A 19,499-nucleotide genomic window follows, 5' to 3' on the forward strand; every position below is an offset into this window, starting at 1 on the left:
CATTAATCTTGTCTGAATTGTCCGAGCGCTCAGCCTTAACCTGGATTTGTGTAGGGAAATGAATGGAGAAGGGAAGTAACTTTCCAAGGTCAGTGATTGAGTTGGAAATGAGATGGATGGCAGGAAACATTTTTCAGATCAGTGCCAGTCACCTGTTAAATTAGTTAATTTAAATAAAAAATCCTGTGCACAGTCACAAATCTTCCACTGAATGTAAATATTTATTGGTTGATCTTTGTAATGTAAGGAGACAGTATTAGGAGAGGAACTCTATTTAAGAGAAAGCTTAGTCTCTTTAAAGGAGCCATCTGACAGATATATGTGGGTTTTAAATGCTTGTGGAATGATTCTCCAGGGGCAAAATAAAAAGCAATTAACATTAGTAATTTCCTTAACTGAAATCAGTGCAGCTCTCGGTCTGTCATACAGTGACTCTTTGAACCATAGTTTTATCCAGGCAGCTCTGAAATTAGTCCTAAATTGCTATGTGACACAATGCAAAAATTTTTCTTATTTATGTTTTATTAGAAAAATAACTCTCCAAAAGACCTACTTATTGGGCTGTGAATGGGGAACAACCCATTGAAGAACAGAGAGACAAGTGGTAAAATAATAGTAAAATAACTGAAGCATGCATTCTCTATTGCTTAGTAAGCATGCATTCTCTATTGCTTAGTAAACATACATTATTATGTATGTTAGGAAGCAACCCTCCGAGTCATTTTTGTCCCTTCCTTAGGGGCATGTTTACAAATGGTGTCCCTTGGTTCAGGAGTGTGCCAGCCAGTTACTGGTCTGGACACAGGAAATACATTCTCTTTCCCTGTCCTGATCCTCTGGAAAAGACTTTTTCTAAGTTTAGCCATGCCCTTTGTGACATGGATACAAGGAAACGGGGCACATGCCAGGGAGACCCTCCCCTAGGGAGCCCAGAGTCCAGGGGGCATTTATTCAATCTGTCCCTTTCTTACTGGTCCTGGACGTGAGGATGGAAAGGACTGGAGGGGACGGCTGCCTTCTCCCTTCTACTTTAGGTCACTGCCCATCTCTGCCCTGGGACAGGCTGCAGTGCCTTCAGATGGCTAAGTCTGGGCAGAATCTCTAGGCAGACTGGGATCCCTCCTAGAATCTCATGATCTAATAGGCAGACCAGAAAATTAAATGACATTCAGAGAAAGCGAAGAAGTGGGTGACACCTGTGACCGAGGCAGGCTTGGCTTCCATCTGTTTTTATTTATTTCTTCCTCACTTGGTGAAAATTTTGGACCCTCCTGGCTCAGGGCAAGCACCAGTTGCCCTGATGGCATTAGCTTTGGGGAACTCTTTCTAAGAAAGTAAACCTTGGCTAAGTGGAGCTGGGAGACCGTTCAGTTCTTAGGGTCCCTGAAAGAGGAGGTTGAAAGGGAGAAAGGACAAGCCTAAGGCACAATATAAATGCTAAATTTTATGGTAGTAATTCTGGGCAAGTAAATAATATATTTTATATATAGTCCAGTACACTATTAATACAAAAGAAACGTTGGATAGTTGTGTGTACCAGTTAACTAAAGGAAGTTTTGATCAAGGAGGTAAAGATGCCAAAAGGCTCTTTTCAAGTGTCAGAAGAGGAATTTTTAAGAGGAGTTAGGGCAGTGGCTGCTGGCATGAGCCTTGTTAGAATTTGGAGAGGACCCACCACATTGCCATGTCTTAATCCTGGCTTCCTCCTTTCACATCAACCTCCACAGATCCATCAGGCAGCAATCTGGTTACCAAAACCATACCTACCTGTCCTGAAATTGAATTTGAACTGAGAACACAGAATTTGTAAACTTTAGTAAGGGACAGTTAATTTTCCACATAAATCTTGAGTATTTCACTTGGATTATTACACGGGTCTCACATGGCATCCTGCTGTCTTGATTCTGGAATTAGTGCAGTGTTATTAACAGCCCAGGCTGCAGGCTCCAGCTGCTTATAGGTTCAAATCCAGGTCGTTTCACTTCCTAGCAGCCATGTGTCTCAATTTCCTCATCTGTGAAATGGGTGAACGGTAGAACATACCTCATGAGGCTGTCTAAAAGAATAAATGAGATATATCTGCACTACACTTAGCATGGGATCTAGCCCTTCAATCATGCTTAGTAAACATTAGCTCCTCTTATTGCCTGGACCCCTAGAGAGGGTCTCTGGATGGTGTTTTATAAGGAACCCTGGGCTTCAGAGCTACTTTCCAATTTTCTCTGGGCTTCCTCACCTTTTCTCTGGGCTTTCCTTACCTGTGAAGTCAGGGACGAGGATGTCCGGTGAGGCCCCTTTTAGCTCAGAAATGATGTGACGGAAGGAAGGAAGTTTTGTGTTAGCTGCAGCTTCTGTTCATGAACACTTTCCCTTTCTCTTCTTTGAACCATGATAAATGAGAACTGTCTTTTTACTTCCTTAAATACAGAAGTGAGCTTTTGAGAATTCTGAAAAGAAATCAGCTCAAAGACAGGTCTAAATAATCTTGTACTCCTACTAGGTAATGAGAAAAACCTTTGAGAAAAAGTCCTGTTTCCATACCTCTTTCTTGATGTATTGTGCTATTTGTATGTTTCTGTACCCTGGCAGTTTTGACCAATTACAGTGAAGTGAAAGCATGATTAGCTTTTTTTTTTCAGCCCCTCCTCTTTCTTTAAGGGACTTCCTACTAGGTTGAGTGGCCCCTGAGAGTTCATGGACTACATCAGATAGAGACTTTAATCCAGACAAGGTAGTTTTATAAAGGCTGAGACTTTGGGGGTGGATTGAGATGGAGGGGGGAGTATTCTTTTCAAAATGACGTTTTTGTTGTTAACCTTGAGTGAATTGTGAAAAATGTAAGAAGGGAGAAAGGTAATTCAGAAAAGGTATGTTTCAGTAAAGAGCAAGTTGGCTGGGATTTTTTTTCCTCCCGTAAGTGTCAGTGGTTGTATAAATTTCAGACTTTAAAATCCACTCAGTAAAACTGACATCCCTGTTTATTCACTCCTGCCGACTCCCTGATAGAAACCTCCTGAGTTTTACATCCATCACTCATTTTGCCTTCCTTGAAAGCCCAGGGCATGACCTGCCTGTGGGTCCCTTCTATTCTCAGAGTGGATTTCATGGCCCATGGCCTGGGCATGAATAACAGTTGGACAACACTGCAGAATTGGTCACCAGGCTTCACAGCTAATGAGCTTTTTCTTGGGAAAGCCTCAGATTCCTTGGTTGGGCAAACCCTCCCACTTTACAGATGAAGAAACGGTTGCATGTATACATGTTCAGTGTCACCTTGGACATCCTAATTAGATGATGAGTATGCCAGCTACCTAGCTAAGTCAGTTTGGTCCTTAGCTTGAGTTTGGCTGTGGTTTTGATGCTTATAACAGAATTGCACACTCTAGCTAATGGTCACTGAGCTCTTCCTTCAGAGTAAGGACTGCTGGCCTAAGTACCCCCTAGACTTTTTTCTTTTAAATCAATCTCAATCTGGATTTCCAGTAACAGTTTTCTACAGGATGGGCTGCTTTAGAAGTAAGCATTAGGAATGTTTCCAGTTTAAGAATTTAGAAACCCACACCTTCTGGGCCAGCTTCAGGCACTGCAAGGCTTCTACGAGACTGGGTTCTGGCCTGCCCTTACCCCTTCTGAGAGCGACCCTTGGGCACCTCACGAAAGGGCGGGGTATGGGTGGGATCCTGTCCAAGACAGTAGGGCGCCCACCTCAGGGCAGAGTGCATTCATGGTGTTCTGTCTGGCAACCGCCCAAGTCAGTACAGCTCCCGCCTGTAGCATCACGCCGCATTTTACGCTGACTCCCTCGAGACCTGGAAAGGCAAACCTGAGGGCAGCGTCAGGGGACCAGCCTAACCGAACTGCTGGCGTCTTGCAGAACTAGCTCCCTAGACCGTACCCAGGCCAGCGGGCCCGAAGAGGGTACGGGACTCCCGGGTTCGCAGGCATATCAGGTCGTGGTCTCAGAGCTTGTGCAAACCTGAGAGTCCGTGTGCCCGCTGCCGGGGGCACAGGGACCCGTCCCTGGTGTCGCCTGCAGGGCCGTTCCCCGCGGCCCATGCACCCCGGGGCTCCTGTAAGACACCCCGCAGGACCACACAAAAGACCCCACCCCAGGTCGGGCGTGCATTTCCTGTTAGAGACGCGCGGCGTGCAGCCACCCATGTGCATCCCGCGGCGCGCGGGCCGGGCGGGGCGCCGGGCACGCCCCCACGCAGCCCCAGTCCCCCAGCTCCGGCCGCGAGGGGCCGCCCTCGGCGGGCCCGCCCCCGTGTCACCGCAGGCCGGGCTCCCTTTGTGTGCGGCCCGAACGCCGGGGCCGCGCCATTGGCCCGCCGGCCCGGGGGGCCAGCCCCTTCCTGGCTCGCCTCATGCATATGCATGAGCGCCCCGGCCCTCCCCACGCCGGCCCCTCTCCGCCCCCTCCCGCGCGGGCGTGCGAAGCGCGCGGCGCGGCTCCCTCCTCGCGGCAGCGGGAGCCCGAGCCCGAGCCCGAGCCCGAGCCAGGGCGAGCCGAGCCTGCTCCGGGCGGGCGGCGGCGGCGGCGGCGCCGCTCCAGCCATGTCAGCGCGCGCGAGCCTGGGCCCACCATGAGCCATGGCCATGTCCGTGAGCGCCGAGGACGACGACTATGAATCGGAGCCGGACCAGGTCTGTGGCCCGGGGTGGGGTTGAGGGAGGGACCCGCCGCCCGCCGGTTCGACCTCCCGACCGGCCGACTGACGCGCCCCGGGCGGCCGCGACGCCGCCGCCGCCACGATGGGGAGAAAGTTTTGCAGTCGCCGCCGGCGGAGCTGCCAGGGCCGGGCCCGAGCGGGGCGTGGAGGAGCGCGGCAGGCCGGCGGCCACCCGGGCGCCTCGGGCCCCGCAGCCGGCCGGGGCAGGGGGCGTGTGCGAGCGTCCGTGCGTGAGGGTGGCCGGCCGTGCCGCGGGGACAATGTGGGCCTCGCCGTCGGGCGGGCCCTGAGGGGCGCGGGCCACGGCCCGCGGGCAAGTTGCGGGCGCCGGCGCGGGCGGCCGGGCGCGCCTCGCCCTCCCCTCGCGCCCTCGCCCGCGGCCCACGCGCGTGCCGGCCGCCCCGGGCGCACCCGGACCTGCAGGCGACGGCGCCTCCTTCCTTTCTGTTCTCAAAGTTGCACCGGGACCCTCGGCCTCTGGGCTGGAGGACGCCCGCGGCCCGGAGGGTGGGCGGCCCGGGGCCCGTGGGCCCGACGGCCCGAGCTTTTGTCTGGGCGCCGCGCGCCGGCCGCCTGCCGTGGGCAGACGGAGACAGGAAGGGGTACGAGGCTCGGGCCGGCGCGGGGAATCCGGAACCCAGCGAGTCCGCTCCGCGGCGGCGGCAGCGGCGAGAGGAAGCCGTGACCCCAGATGGCAGTATTTGGCCTCGGTTGCATCTAGAAGGGAAAGCAACCTCTCTTGGGACCAGGGGGTTGAAATCTGTATAAAACAAAGCCTTGGGTGTGTTTACGGCGTGAATTTACTCCGGGGAGATTCGTGTTTAGGAAGGAGGGGAAGAAAGAAAGTTGAGGTTTTACGAAGTAGAATCTGCACGGTATTTGAAACAGGGCACCGGCTTGGTAGACTTGTCTGAGGAATTAAGCACTGACGGGTTGAGTTATCGTGTGGGCATGAGACTAGGTGAATAAGATGCTTACTTATAATCCCGGGTGCATTTCCTCAGTGGAATGAAGATGTTTTGGAATGTTCAGGCCAAGATGTAGGAACGTTTTTTTTCCTTCTATCAGGCGTGGTTGAGGAAGTACTATATATACTGCACTTAAGTCGTAACACACACATTATTAAGTGGTTTTATGTAACAGAGATGAAGTTAAAGTGCATTTTCTCAGTTTTGCTGGACGTTTTTCAGGCTCATCGTGTATCTTATGATGTGTTCCTGAATCTCACTTGTCTTCTAGATCGGACGAACCCAGAGACAACCCAAGTGGTTTTACCTTGGAACTTTCATCAGGGCAGAAGCACAGTCTGTGAGGTTCTCAGTTCTTGCTGCTTAGTTCATATTTCAACTCTTCCTCTGAAAATGTTCAGTTCAGTGTGGGTCTGCCTAATCCCTGCCAACAGCATACCCTTCCTGCATCTCGTCACTCGTAAGACACCTGTATTCAGTATTGATTGTGTTTTGGTGTGTCGGGTGAGGTTCCTGTTACCTGTTTTGTGTTGGTTTTTTAATTTGGCCACACCCTATGGTGGACACTACATGGGACAGGTACGTCTCTGGGCTTAAATCACATTTTCACCTTTTTGCCACTCCTGAGAGGACCCATACTCCCTGTAGGCAGATTTTTTCCCCCTCCTGTTCACATCAGCCTGACTGTGGCACTTCTGGAGTTATTAGTAACGGAAGTTCTCCAGGTTGCCGCTTTAAGATGATGCTACCACTCAGGAGCATTGAGGGAGATGACCTGTAAGCCAGGCCAGTGGGCCGAAGGTTTTCCCCAGAGTCCCAGTAGAGAAGTTGCATTTGCCAACCCTCCAGGCCATGGCTCCCTGCTGCTTGCCCTCCCACCCCCAACCCTTTCCTCAGCCCCAGGATTTCTTGGATCTGAGAAGAGCGGCTTCCTCTGAGGCAACTGTGTCTTCCACATGGGAGCCAGAGTCTCTGGATGGCATCTACAGCTCACAGACTGTAGACCCCACTCTCCTCTGAAGTCTCCTTCAAGGAGGGGCAGAAGTCTTGGAGTGCAGGCATGCAGGTATGCTCAGCCACCTGCTGTGAGCCACCTGCTGTGGGCCACCTGCTGCGTGAAGGGCCCCGGTGGAGGCCCTGTCAGGAAGCTTCTGTTACCTGGTCTGTCCCTGCAGATGAGCCTGGCCCCTCACCCTTGATCAGAATTTTGCCTGCTCTACCTTAAAAGTCTTTGCACTTCCTTGGTCCCCACTGGAGGGTGCTGTCCAGTCCTGGGCGGCATCAGGCTTCCTTATGCATGTACCGCCAAGCTGGCCTTCTGCCCCTCACCTTCCCACAGTACCCTGGGTTTCCCCTGCTCCCAGTGTTGGGCCTGTGCAATGGGAGAGACCCTTGGTTGGGCCTTCTCCCATGGACTTCCTTTGCTTCTCCAGTGCAGAATGTGCGGGAAGATTCTTTTCAGCTCTGATTTTTTAGTTTGAGGGCTATTAGTAAGGAGAATCCCATCTTGTGGTTTTTGGTTTTTTTTAACTGCTGAAGAGTAAATACCGTTATTCCTTTTTTTTTTTTCTTTTAACTAAAAATGATTACTGCTTGTTGGTTAAAAATACTAATTAAGGGAACTTGCCTGGTGGTTGAGTGGTTAGGACTCTGTGCTTCCACTTTAGAGAACACGGGTTCGATCCCTGGTTGGGGAACTAAGATCTCACATGCTCCGTGGCACGGCCAAAAAAAGAATTTTAGGAAATTATGATGAAGAAGATCTCAGAAATTTATATGGCTGTAATCACTGCACTATTCTCTGTAACTGTTAATACTGAGTGACATATTCATAATGGGTCCCTGAACCCTCCCCAAATTACATATGAAAGTTTTATGCCCTTGTGTGTATGTGCATTTTTCTGGGATAAAGGTCTTCAGCTTTGCTTGGATTCTCCAGAGGCCCACCCCTCCCCTGGGTTTCTGGTAGCTCCTGTGTTTTTATTCTCTTGCTCCTTACTCTTGGTATATAAACAAACCCGAACCCTCCCTGGAGTCTGCAGGTGTGTGTGAAGGAGCCTGCAGCGCAGCTCAAAACCAGCCTTTCCTGGGATATCCATTATGCTTGAAGATCTGGGAACAGACATGATGTTGAAAAAAATCTGTTATACAACTGAAGGTAACGTTAGCATGACAAAGATTTCCCTGCTGTTTGGGGGCTCTGGCTACCCTTCTTGGGGCCAGGTGTCAGTGGGCTGCTGTTTGGGGCAGTTTGGTGGGGAACACCAAATCGTACAGACAGACACAGCCGCGTTTACTGTTCTCCTGACTGACTCCTTTGACAGTTGAAACTCTGGCCTGCTCCCTCCTTGAAGCTCTTCTCTGGCTTCCGTCTGCGATGCCACCAACTCCTGCTGCTTCTCCTGCCCTTCTGGCCATTGCTCAGTAGGGTGCTCTTTGTCACCCGGCCCTTGGATGTTTTCTCTCCTGAAGGTACTGCTCAGGACCCTGTGGTCCATGCTGTCCATTCTCCCTGAACAACGCTATAGACTTAAGTAGTTCGGCACCACACGATGCTGATTCCCAGCCGTGTGCCTCAGCTCCAGTCCCTCCTGGCTGTTCGCTACTGGCCACCTTCCTTGGATGTCTCATGGGTTCCTTGGATTCCATGTGTCTACAGTGAATTCGTGTTCTCTCCTCTCTCCTGTTGCTCAAGCCTGAAACCTCAAAGTCTTCCAGGACTCTTCCTGCTTGTAAGCCCCACCTGCAGCCAGCCTGCCGGGTCTTCTAAACTGGCTCTGCTTCTAAAACACCCCTGACTCTTCCCCTCCCTGACAGTCCTTCTGTGGCTTCTACCCCAGCCTTCACAACCCTCGGCCTGACTGGTGTAGCATCCTCAATTCATATCCCTGTCTTTCATCTTGCCCACCACCCAAAAAGTTCACTCCCTGCATTGTAGCCGGAATACAATCGTTTTGTTCCTGCATGCAAAGCCCTTTAACAGCTCTTATGCAGAACACCATAATGTGGTCTATGGGGCCCTGCAGGTTTAGGCTCCTGACACCTCAGGGCTGTTTTCCAGCAGCCATATCAAGCTATTCCTTGTACGAGTCATCTAGCTTCTTCTCTCTATCTTACTCTTCCTTCTGCCTAGAATATTCACTCCTGAACCCCACCCCTCCTCCTGGCCTGCAGCAGCCTATCTTCTCTCTAAGACTCACTTTAGTCACAGCCACTGTATGTGACACTTGTCTCAGCCTCTCTTCCTTGTGAGATGAGGCACTTGTGGGTCAGCATGCCAGGGTCCAGGCTGTAGGGCCCCTGCCTGGCTATCTTGGCTCCTCGTTTATGGGCAGTATGACATTAAGGAGATCACTTAACTGCTCTGTGCCTCAGTTTCCTTATTTCTGAATGGATGTGTGTGCTCAGTCGTGTCCAACTCTTTGCAACCCCATCAACTGGGGCCCACCAGGCTCCTCTGTCCATGGAATTTTCCAGACGAGAATACTAGAGTGGGTTGCCATTTCCTCCTCCGGGGATCTTCTAAACCCAGGGTCCAACCTGTATCTCCTACGTGTTCTGCACTGGCAGGCGGATTCTTTACCACAGAACCACCTGGAAAGAAAATAATTCCTCCCTCATAGATTATCAATACAAAGATTGGAAAAGAGTGTTACTTCAGTAAATGTTAGCTTTTGATTTTATCATCATTGTGTTGCCGTGCACTTATGCAGTAACATAGCTCTCTCCCCCTAGACTGTAGTGCCTTTGAGAGTAGGGAACAAACACCTTACTAATCAGGTTTGTAGTCCCAGCACCTAGCGTTGCATCTGTGTATAATTCACAGCCAGAAGACAGTTGAGTGGATAGATGGGTGGGTGTGAGTGTGAGGGGGTTAATGAATGAGTCTCTGGCACAGATCACATGCCTTATTGGCCTAGTTCGGATAAATTTTTTCATGCGCTTATTGCCCATTTCTTATGTCTCTTTTTGGAGAAGTATCTGCTTGAATCCTTTTGGTTGCGCCGGTCTTGGTTGCAGCATATGCAGGACCTTCATTGCTGTGTCTGGGATTTTCAGTTGCAGCACTTGTGCTTTTAGCTGCAACGCGGAGGATCTCGGTCCCTGACCAGGCATCAAACGCAGCTTCCCCTGCATTGGGAGCGCAGAGTTTTAACCATTGGTTCACCAGGGAAGTCCCGAGATAGTTGTCTTTCTGTTGTTGCTGTTTTATACCCTCTGGATACTAGCCCCTTAAGAGAGGTATACTTTGCAAATAACTTCTCCCACTCTGTGTACTTCTTACTTGATAGTGCCTTTTTTTTTCTTTTTTTTGGACTGCATCAGGTCTTAGTTGTAGCACATGGGATCAAGTTCCCTGACCAGGGATTGAACCCCAGAACCCTGCATTGGGAGCATGGCGTCTTAGCCACTGGACCACCTGGGAAACCCCTGATAGTGCCCTTTTCAGCACATAAGTTTAAAATTTTGAAGTCCAGTTTTATCTTCTTTTGTCACCTGTGCTTTTGGTATTGTATTCAAAAACTCATTGCCTGACCCAAGGTCATGAAGATTTATCCTTATTTTTGCTTCTAAGAGTTTTATGGTTTTAGCTCTCACATTAAGGTCTTCTATCCATTTTGGGGTTAATTTTTGTATGTAATGTGATGTAAGAGTTCAACGTCATCATTTTACATGTGGATATCCATTTATCCCCACACCATTTGTCGGAAAGACTGTTCTTTTCCCCACTGAATTGTCTTGACATACGTGCCAAAAATCAGTTGGTCATAAATATTGTATTTATGGGACTTTATTTCTGAATTCTCAGTTCCAGTGCAGTGATCTGTATATCTGTCCTTATGCCAGTGCCACACTGTTTTGGTTACTGTGAGTGAAGTGAAAGTTGCTCAGTCGTGTCTGACTCTTGGCGACCCCGTAGACTATACAGTCCATGGAATTCTCCAGCCCAGAATACTGGAGTTCGTAGCCTTTTCCTTCTCCAGGGGATCTTCCCAACCCAGGGATCAAACCCAGGTCTCCTGAATTGCAGGCAGATTCTTTACCAGCTGAGCTATCAGGGGACTGTAGTTTCGAAGTAAGTTTTGAAATCAGGAAGTGTAAGTCTTCCAACTTTGTTCTTCATTTTCAAAATTGTTTTGGTTTTTTGGGTTCCTTGTGTTTCTACATGATTTTTCTTTTTTTTTCTTTTTTTTGGGCCATGAAGTGTAGCTTGTGGGATCTTAGTTCTCCAGTTGATCTGGGATCCAACCTGCCCCCTGCACTGGAAGTGTGGAGTGCTAACTGCTGGACCACCAAGGAAGTCCCTCCACATGAATTTTAGAATCAGTTTTTCAGTTTCTACAGATGAACCAGCTGAGATTTTCATAGGGGTTGCACTGAATCTGTAGACCACTTTAGGGAGTACTGCCATCTTAACAGTATTGTCTTTCAGTCCATGAACGTGGGATGTCTTTTTATTAATTCAGGTTAATCCAAATAATGTTAATCCCAATATTTTAGAGATGAGGGATTGAAGGTTCTGCCCATGAATATTCTGGAGAATAAGATCTGATAGGAGGCACTCAGTTAATGTTTGTGGAATGAATGAACTATCTCAGTAGTATTCCTTTTTTTTAATTTCATTATTTAAAACTTTCTTATCAATAACATTCCTTTTAAGGATGATACGAGATGTTGATGGGGAAAAAGTGTTGAAATACTTAAGATCTGTGTGGGTTCAATTTTCCTAACCAGATGGAGCTGAGACTATGAGTCCTGAGCTGATAAAATCAACAAACCTTGGGGTTTGGGAGGCTGGTTTGTATGTGAAAGTCAGTGGTTGCTACCATTCCGTTTTGCTGAGAACACTTCAGGCTGAAATTAACAAAGGACCATCCTGGGTTATTTGAATAGAGGTACAGGTAGGATAGAGTAGAATGGAGTGTTGGTTTGGGCTTCCCTGGTGGCTCAGGTGGTAAAGAATCCAACTCCAGTGTAGGAGACCCGGGTTTGATCCCTGAGTTGGGAAGATCCAGAGAAGATCCCTGGAGAAGGGAATGGCAACCCACTCCAGTATTCTTGCCTGGGAAATCCCGTGGACAGAAGAGCCTGGCGGGCTACAGTCCACAGGGTCACAAAGAGTTGGACACCAAAATTTGGGACTAAAAGAAGTTTGGGAACGTTTAGGTGTCACCCAAAAGAGGTTAGGATAGAAGTGTCACCTTCCCTAATAGAGACCTTCTGATCTTACCTGTTAATTTTCTCAGTGGTCTTTATGAGGCTCCTGCATTTCAGGTATTGCTCAGTTGACTCCCGAGCAGTTGACTCCCCCTGGCCCACGAAGCTGCAGGCAGCAGGAGCTTCTCTGGTTGTCTGGTGGCCTGGCCAAGAGGGCCTGAATCAAGGTCTCTGGAAGCAGCCGCCCTTAAACCTCTTCCTTCGAGGCATTGTCCACTGTTGATTCTTGTCATTTTCGAGGATGTCTCAGCTGCCATTGAGATCCAGACAGATTTGGTTTTCCCGTAGCCTGGGAGAGTGCTTCTTCAGATGAAAATGAACTTTGGGAAGCAAAGGAAAGTGGGTTTATTTCAGAGTCAAGTATGAGCTTTATGACTCTGGTCGATTTGACCCAACTCTCATAGTTCAAAGTGGGCAGTGAGGCCAGGGGTGCTCAGCGGCTGTTTATACCTGATGCTCCTGAGTGGGAGGCAGAAGCCAGTTTTGGACACCTGGAATTTTTTCCCTTCATCAAAGAAGCTAAGTCCTTAGACTCTGCTGCTCCAGGGTCAGCGTGTGAGCCCTTGGCCTTGGTTTTGTCTGTGGGGCTAGACCGTGTGCTCTCCTCTCTGTACCTGACTTGTAGCTCTGAATCTCCCATGTTTCAGGGATTTGAGGAGTGAGTTGCTAACTGGACTCAGGCTTTTTACCAGAGTCTTCTGGGATGTAAAGAGAGGGAAAAACCTTGCTGGTTTCCATTTCTCTGGAAACTGATGTCTTCCTCTGCACCTCGTGTCGGCCTCCATTCTACTGAGGGCGTCGAGGCACTAGCTGTGGGCCCCTTCCAGGGTGTATGGTCAGTTCCCATGGATCTGGGAGCGATCGTTCTACTCGGCCTGCGCATCACTCTGGTTTATAGCGTTTACACGCACTTGCAGGGTACGCACATCCTCTGCTGGCTCCCTGACCTTGGGCAGGTCACTTACCCTCTAGCCGCAGTTTCCTCATCTCCCACAGGGTTGTTACTAGGAAATTAGATGATGCCCTATGTGAAGTGATGAGCAGGATGCCAGGCCCCTGGCAAGTGCCCACCTGCACTGTGGTCACCGTCCCTTTCATGGCTGCTTGCTGCTTCATGTTCAGGTCCACGGTCCCTTACTTGCTGTTCTCAAATCTAGAGACTCTGAAAACTGATTTTTTTTTTTTTTTTCACTACTCATCTGGCAGCAAGACCTGACCTGAATTGACAGGTGATGCATAGGCTGACATATCCCTCTGAAGGTGCCTGCCAGGGCTGTGGAACTGCCCCCGTGCATGACTCGCGCCCCACCCCCCCACCCCTCCAGACCTCCCTGGGCTGTGTGTGGTGTGCAGGGAGGCCCTCCGCAGCTTGCGGGAGGAATAACTTGCCTTGGGGCAGCCCTGTACCCCGCCTGGGGACACTGGCGTGGTCTGGCGGGAATGGCGGGGTCAGGGCAGGGGCAGTGAGGACGCAGGGACCCACAGAGCTGGGTCTCCTTCCCTCTGGAGTTGAGAGCAAGTTGAGAGGGATCAAGAGTCAGAGAAGATGGTGGGAGTGAGGCATGATTCTCAGAGAAACGTGGGCTCTTTTCCTTGCTGATGTGGTTGTAAGTTTCTCAGCAGCCCATGTAGTTTTTGGGGAGGGGACTGTAAGTGTGTATTGTCGGGGGAGGGTCCCTGGAAGGAAGACTTTCTCTGCACTGTGGTACAGCATAACCACACCTCTGGGCCTGGGAGCTGGCGCGGGGCAGGATTTTGCTGAGGGATCCAAGTTTGGCAAGCAACTTAAATGAAAGGGCTGGGATGGACTGAAGCTGGCTAAGGGCTTGAAGCATTCGATGCCAATTAGATCGTTTTGGGAAGAGAGTGCGTCTCCCTGACCGAGGGATGAACCATTTTCCAGCAGACAGAAAGCTGCTCCAGGCGGGACAGACTCTCCCTGCCATCCAGGTCTTTCCCAGATCTTATCCCGGGTGGACAGTGTCCCAGCAGCTGGCTTCCAGTCCTGGTTTGCAGGAGGCTCTGGAGCTGGTGGCCAGGTTGTAAGGGTCTCAGAGCAGGACGTGTGGCTGGCTCGTGCCCTGTTCAGCATTCGCCAGCACTTTCTGGTCACCTGTGTTTCTCTGATAGGGTTTGGAGTCCGTGTGGGTAAGGTCTCAGAAATCAGTTCCTTGGTGTTCCGGTCTCCTTCTCCCGGGGTCTGGTTTATTGAGCGCATGCCCGGTGTCAGCCGCCTTGTGGAGGGACAGTGGCGACAAGCGCCCTCCGTAACTGCCTCCCGAGCTCTTGTCTCGAGAAGACTCCCACAGGAGGATGGGCAGTTACGCTGTGGCGGGCCGGAGCAGGCGGTCAGGGAGGGCGGCCGGGAGAAGGCGGTGTGTAAACGGGGCCCTGCAGCTCGAGCTGGCCTTAGCTGGGCGGGCGGTGTGCGGAGGGGGCGGTGCTCCTGGCGGACGGGCTCCCCGCGGAGACACGGGTGGCCTGAGGGGCCTGGCCTGAGGCGTGGGGGCCACGGGCGGCTCTTGAGCTGCCCTCGCAAGCAGGAGATGTAGCCCGCAGTTTTCCGCGCCTGCCATAATGAAGCCCCAAACAACGGATCCCGTCTGGAGCCTGGAAGTTGGAAGTCAAGGTGTCGCGAGGGCCCTGCTTTCTCGGAAGGCTCTAGGCGAGGACCCTTCCTCTCTTCCTCCAGCTTCTGGCGTCCGCTGGCTTTCTTGGCATTTCTTGGCTTGGAGACTGGGGCCCTCCAGTCGTCTCTCCGCCGTCTCTCCGCGTCTTCACATAAGATCTCTCTGCTGCGTCCACGTGTCCCCTTTTACAAGGACACCAGTCCCCACTGGAGCAACGTACCCCTTCAGGCCCTTATTTTAGTGGTTTCCTCTATAAAGACCCTGTTTCCAAATAAGATCGCTTTCTGAGGTCGTGGGGGCGGGACTTCAGTATGTCTTTGAGGGATGGGGCACACTTTACCGCTAAACCGCCGTCTCACCACGTCACGCCCCTGTCTTCTCCCGCAGAACCGGGCGGTAGGTCGGCCCAAGGGGAAGCTGGGCCCGGCCTCCGCGGTGAAGTTGGCCGCCAACCGGACCACGGCGGGAGCTCGCCGGCGCCGGACGCGATGCCGCAAGTGCGAGGCCTGCCTGCGGACGGAGTGCGGCGAGTGCCACTTCTGCAAGGACATGAAGAAGTTCGGGGGCCCCGGGCGGATGAAGCAGAGCTGCATCATGAGGCAGTGCATCGCGGTGAGTGCGCCCCAGGCCGTGCTTCTCCCCGCCCCCGCCTCGCAGAGGGGCAGCCCTTCCTTCCTCCCGCCTCCTCCGCGTGGGGCTGCTCTCGGCAAGTCCCTCCGCGGAAAGACAGTGTGGCCGCAGCAGAAATCCCGGAGGGGCGCGCCCTCCTGGAAAGAGAGGGAGCCCCTAGTGCTGTTTCCAGATTGCTGGCTGCAGGCCTCCGGGGTGGTTCTACCATGTGCTGCGGCTCCTTTTTCTTCACAGTCCGATGGTCTTAAACTCCTTCCTTCCCTTGATGACCCAGTACTTTGAAGTCTCAGCCATTAAAGATGTCGGGGCAGCCTGTCCTGTCTTTGACCCCGTTGCCAACATTTATGGTCCAGTTCATGATGGTTGTGGGCCCTCCCTTCCTTCCTGTCCTGCCTTCAAAGTCAGAGGTCTGGGTGGAAGGTCAGTGCCCCTCCTAAAGGGGCCGTCTCAGAGAAAGAGGACTGATTTATGGGGTCCAGGAGTGGGCTGCTGGAGAGCCTGGCCAGCCTCACCAGACCTGGCCTCCTGCTTCCCCCCTGGGCAGGGCGGTGGGCACCGACTCTGGCCACTCGGCGGGGTCCCAGCTCTGCCCTGCATCTGCCCTGTACACACTGACGCACTCTGCCTTCCTTAGGGCACTGTGCCTCCAGCCCCAGGGAGGGAGTGGCGATCTCCCTGCTCCCCGGGGACAGCAGGCTCAGCGGGAGGATCAAGGCCTCCGGCCCAGGTGAGCCCATTGCAGGCCCAGCCTGGCATCGAGGGAGCCTTCCTCCTGTGTCCCTGCTGCTTCAAGCCTGGGCACCTTCCTCTTCCTCCTACATGTACTGCTTGTCTTTTCTGTCTCTGTTTTTAATTGTGGTCAATAACTTCTGTGACCATTTTTAAATGTACATGTCAGTGATATTACCAGTGTACTTTCCTTTTATTGCAAACTGATCTGTGGAACTTTTTTATCTTGTCAAATGGAAACTCTATATCCATTGAACAGCACCTCCCCCCACCCTCCATCCCAGCCCCTGGCAACCATTTTTCTACTTTCTGTTTCTAATTGTGACTACTTCTTACATGTCTTAGAAGGTGAATAGGGCAGGGTCTGTCGATTTCACTTAGCATTAAGGTTCCCGAGGCTCATCCTTGCCAGGGTTTTCTTTGTAAAGGATGACTGATATTCCAGTGTATGGATACGCTGCATTTTCTCTTTCTGTTCATGTGTTGATGGGCATTTAAGTTGCCCCCACCTCTTGGCTATTGTGAATAACGCTGCAGTGGACAGGAGCCTGCCAGTATCCCTTTGAGATCCTGCTTTGAATTCCTTTGGATATTTACTCAGAAGTACCGTTGTTGGATCACCCGGTAGTTCTGTTTTTAATTGTTTGAGGAATCTCCATACTGTTTCCCACAGCAGTTGCTCCATCTCACCTGCCCACCAGTGGTGCACAAGGGTTCCAGTTTCTCCATTTCCTTCTTATTTTCCACAACACTTGCTGTCTTCTTTTTTACGATAGTGGGCATTCCTAGTGGGTGCCAGGTGCTACTTCATTGTGGTTTTGATTCACATTTATCGGGTGCTTCCTGATGTCAAGCATGCTTTCATGTGATTGGTGGTCATTTGTAGACCTTCTTTGTACAAATATCTATTGAAGTCCTTTGCCTATTTTAAAATTGGATTGCATTTCTGTCCTTGAGTTGTAGGAGTTCTTCACATGGTGTGGATATTAACCCCTGATCAGATACATGGTTTGTAAATATTTTCTCCCATTCTGTAGGTTACCTTTTTGCTCTATTGACTAGTCACTAGTCTTTTTCTTTTCTGTGCAGGAGTTTTAAAGTTTCATGGCTTGTGTTTTTATGACCTGTACCCAGACCATTGGAATGGATTTCAGGGAATTTGAACGCTCCCCTGAAATTAAATACAGATTGTTATCTGTGTGCATGAATGTGTGTGCATTTTTCTGGAGTGAGGGTCCATGACCTGTTGCATTCTGTCACAAATTAAGAGGTTGTCGGTAGGGACTCTGGGTTTAGAGAATGGTGTCACCTAAACCCTGGCCCGTCAGCGCAGTCCCGGGACGGTCTCTTCCTCTTTGGCTGTGCTGTCTTTCACCCCTGCCTTCCCTCCAGTGAACCAGGCCCAGGTATAGGAACCTGTCCCTGCCATCACCTCTTCTTTGCAGCCCTGCTGTCTGGCCTGGTGCCTGGCAAAGGGATTGTCAGTTGTAGGAAATCTCACCTCTGTGTGTGTCCCCAGTCTGACGTTTCTGGGACTGATAGCAAAGGCAGCCTAAGCGCAGCCCTCTGTCCTCTTCTTCCAGCCTTGCCCATCTGTTGGGGCATTCTTGCCATGTTTTATCCACCTGTGACCCAGGCAGACCCTCTGCCCCCTCCTGCTTCTCCAGGCCGTTTTCCCTGAAGTGTGGGTCTGCCTCTTCCTGTTGGCAGCTTTCCCTTGCACCCTCTCTCAAGGACGCTTCTCCCACTGACTTGATCCCTTCCCAGCACCCTCTCCCTCAAGCCTGGGCCGGGGCTTCCCCTCCGGTGTCTCTGCATTCACTTGGCCTCTGAGTCTGCCCCTCCTCACCTGAACGAACGAGAACTCCTTTGACTTCAGTGTTCCATTCACTTGAAATGTGTTGTCATCTTACAGACGTTTACTAGTTACCGGTGGAGTGTATATCCTAGCTTATTTGAAGCTGTTGTAACTCAGTTTACTAAAAATTGGCCGTGTGTTTCCTCTGGATCGTGAGTACTGGGAGGTGGGCGTGTATAAGGAGGAGAGAGTGAGAGCCTGCCCACAGGGGTTTACAGTCTAGGACTACATCAGCTCTCAGACTTTGTGGTCTCCAGATACCCTCTTAAAAATTATGAGAACCCCCAAAGAGCTTTTGTTTATGTGGGCTATTTATTTATTAACATTACTATAATATTTTTTTAATGTTTTGAATTCTTTAAAAATGACAAGAAACCCACACTATATGTTAGCATAAACAACACTTTTATGAGAAATACCATCTTCCAAAGCAAAAGGGATGAGTAGGAAAAATAGCATTGTTATGTTTTTGTAAATCTCTTTTATGCCTGGTTCATTAGAAAAGACCTGGGTTTTCACGTATGCTCCTGTATTTATTCTCTTGCAGTAATGCTTCAAAGAACTCTTTGAGGAGAATTTGGGCTCATAGATACGTAGTTGGAAAAGGGAGGAGTCTTTTACTGTAGTGTTTTCAGTGAATTGTGAATATTCTGATCCACCACCAGAATGGGACAGGTGGCAAGCGCTCCCTGGTTAGTTGCAATGTGGAATCTGAAACTGTATCAACATACTTTTCATACTGTTACATTAAAATTCATTAGTCTTTCTTGCCCCTCATGTACTCCTGCATAATATTGTAACATCAGACACTGGACATTTGGAAAATACTGGCTCACTTAGTTTTTACAGATTTTCCAAGTCGGGGCAAATAGTGTTATACAGTGTTAAAAAAAATAATGAATGAACGCACGTGTGAACACCACACTAGTGTCCTCCGGAATGTCTTTAAGTATTGGGAAGTTGTCTATTTCATGATGGTTAATGTAAGTTTTCCAAAATTCTAATTTTTGTTTGAAAATTTGTATTTCATCATCTGCAACAAATGCCTTCATTTATTTTTCTGTGACAGGCTCACTTATTTTCATCCTTGAAAAAATGTGCCATTACCCACCTCCCCTTTTTTTAAAATCAGTCATTCTTTCCAAAAAAAACTGATGTTCTATGGAGAAAGTGGCCAGTTCAGCTCATAGCTTGGTCACAAGTGCTTTTCCTTTAGATAACCATCATTCTTTGGTGTTCAGCTAAAATAGTTAATGGCTGTTTCCTATTTTGTCATGCAGAATCTGAAAAGGGTGTGACCTCAGAGGTCAGACTTTTAATAAAATTAATCATTTCTACTGCTTTATTGACGATACCCTTAAATGAAACTGGCCATTTCTTTAAGGAGCGTATAGCCAGGAATGGCCCAGTGACTGCCCAGGCATATTGGAGCCTGACACCAGTGGTTTCACTCACACAGTGAAAAAAGCAGATGACGTCTTGGTGGTATTCTGAACATAGTTTGACCTCCCTTTAAAGTCCTGAGGACCCAGAATCCTCAATCCGTGCTTTGATGGCCACTGGAGAGATACAGCCTCAGCCCTGACACATCCAGGCTTGGTTTGTGCCCCACCTCCCTCTGCAGGTCTTGTCTCAAGTATGAGGCGGTCCCTGACCTCTGTGTTTCAGGTCAGCCCTCCTTTCCCTCATCTCTCCCCTGGCGGCCCTCCTTGCTTTATTCTCCATTTCCTTTGTCACCATCTAACAGACTCTTCATTTTGTCTGCTTCTCTCCACTAAAATGTAAGCTCAGG

The 19,499-nt window shown here is 50.2% G+C and overlaps 1 protein-coding gene across 2 annotated transcripts in view; it reads left to right on the forward strand.

Annotated features, from left to right (window-relative positions):
- The window catches only part of KDM2B (lysine demethylase 2B), a 117,694-nt gene that overhangs the window by 87,529 nt on the left and 10,666 nt on the right, over positions 1–19,499 (forward strand). For both annotated transcript variants that reach the window (XM_052654306.1, XM_052654308.1), the window contains exon 13: positions 14,878–15,102. In XM_052654306.1, the coding sequence (XP_052510266.1) occupies positions 14,878–15,102 (225 nt within the window). The remainder of the gene's footprint in view (positions 1–14,877; positions 15,103–19,499) is intronic.

This window comes from Budorcas taxicolor, chromosome 17, assembly GCF_023091745.1.
Source record: "Budorcas taxicolor isolate Tak-1 chromosome 17, Takin1.1, whole genome shotgun sequence".
Lineage (NCBI taxonomy): Eukaryota > Metazoa > Chordata > Mammalia > Artiodactyla > Bovidae > Budorcas > Budorcas taxicolor.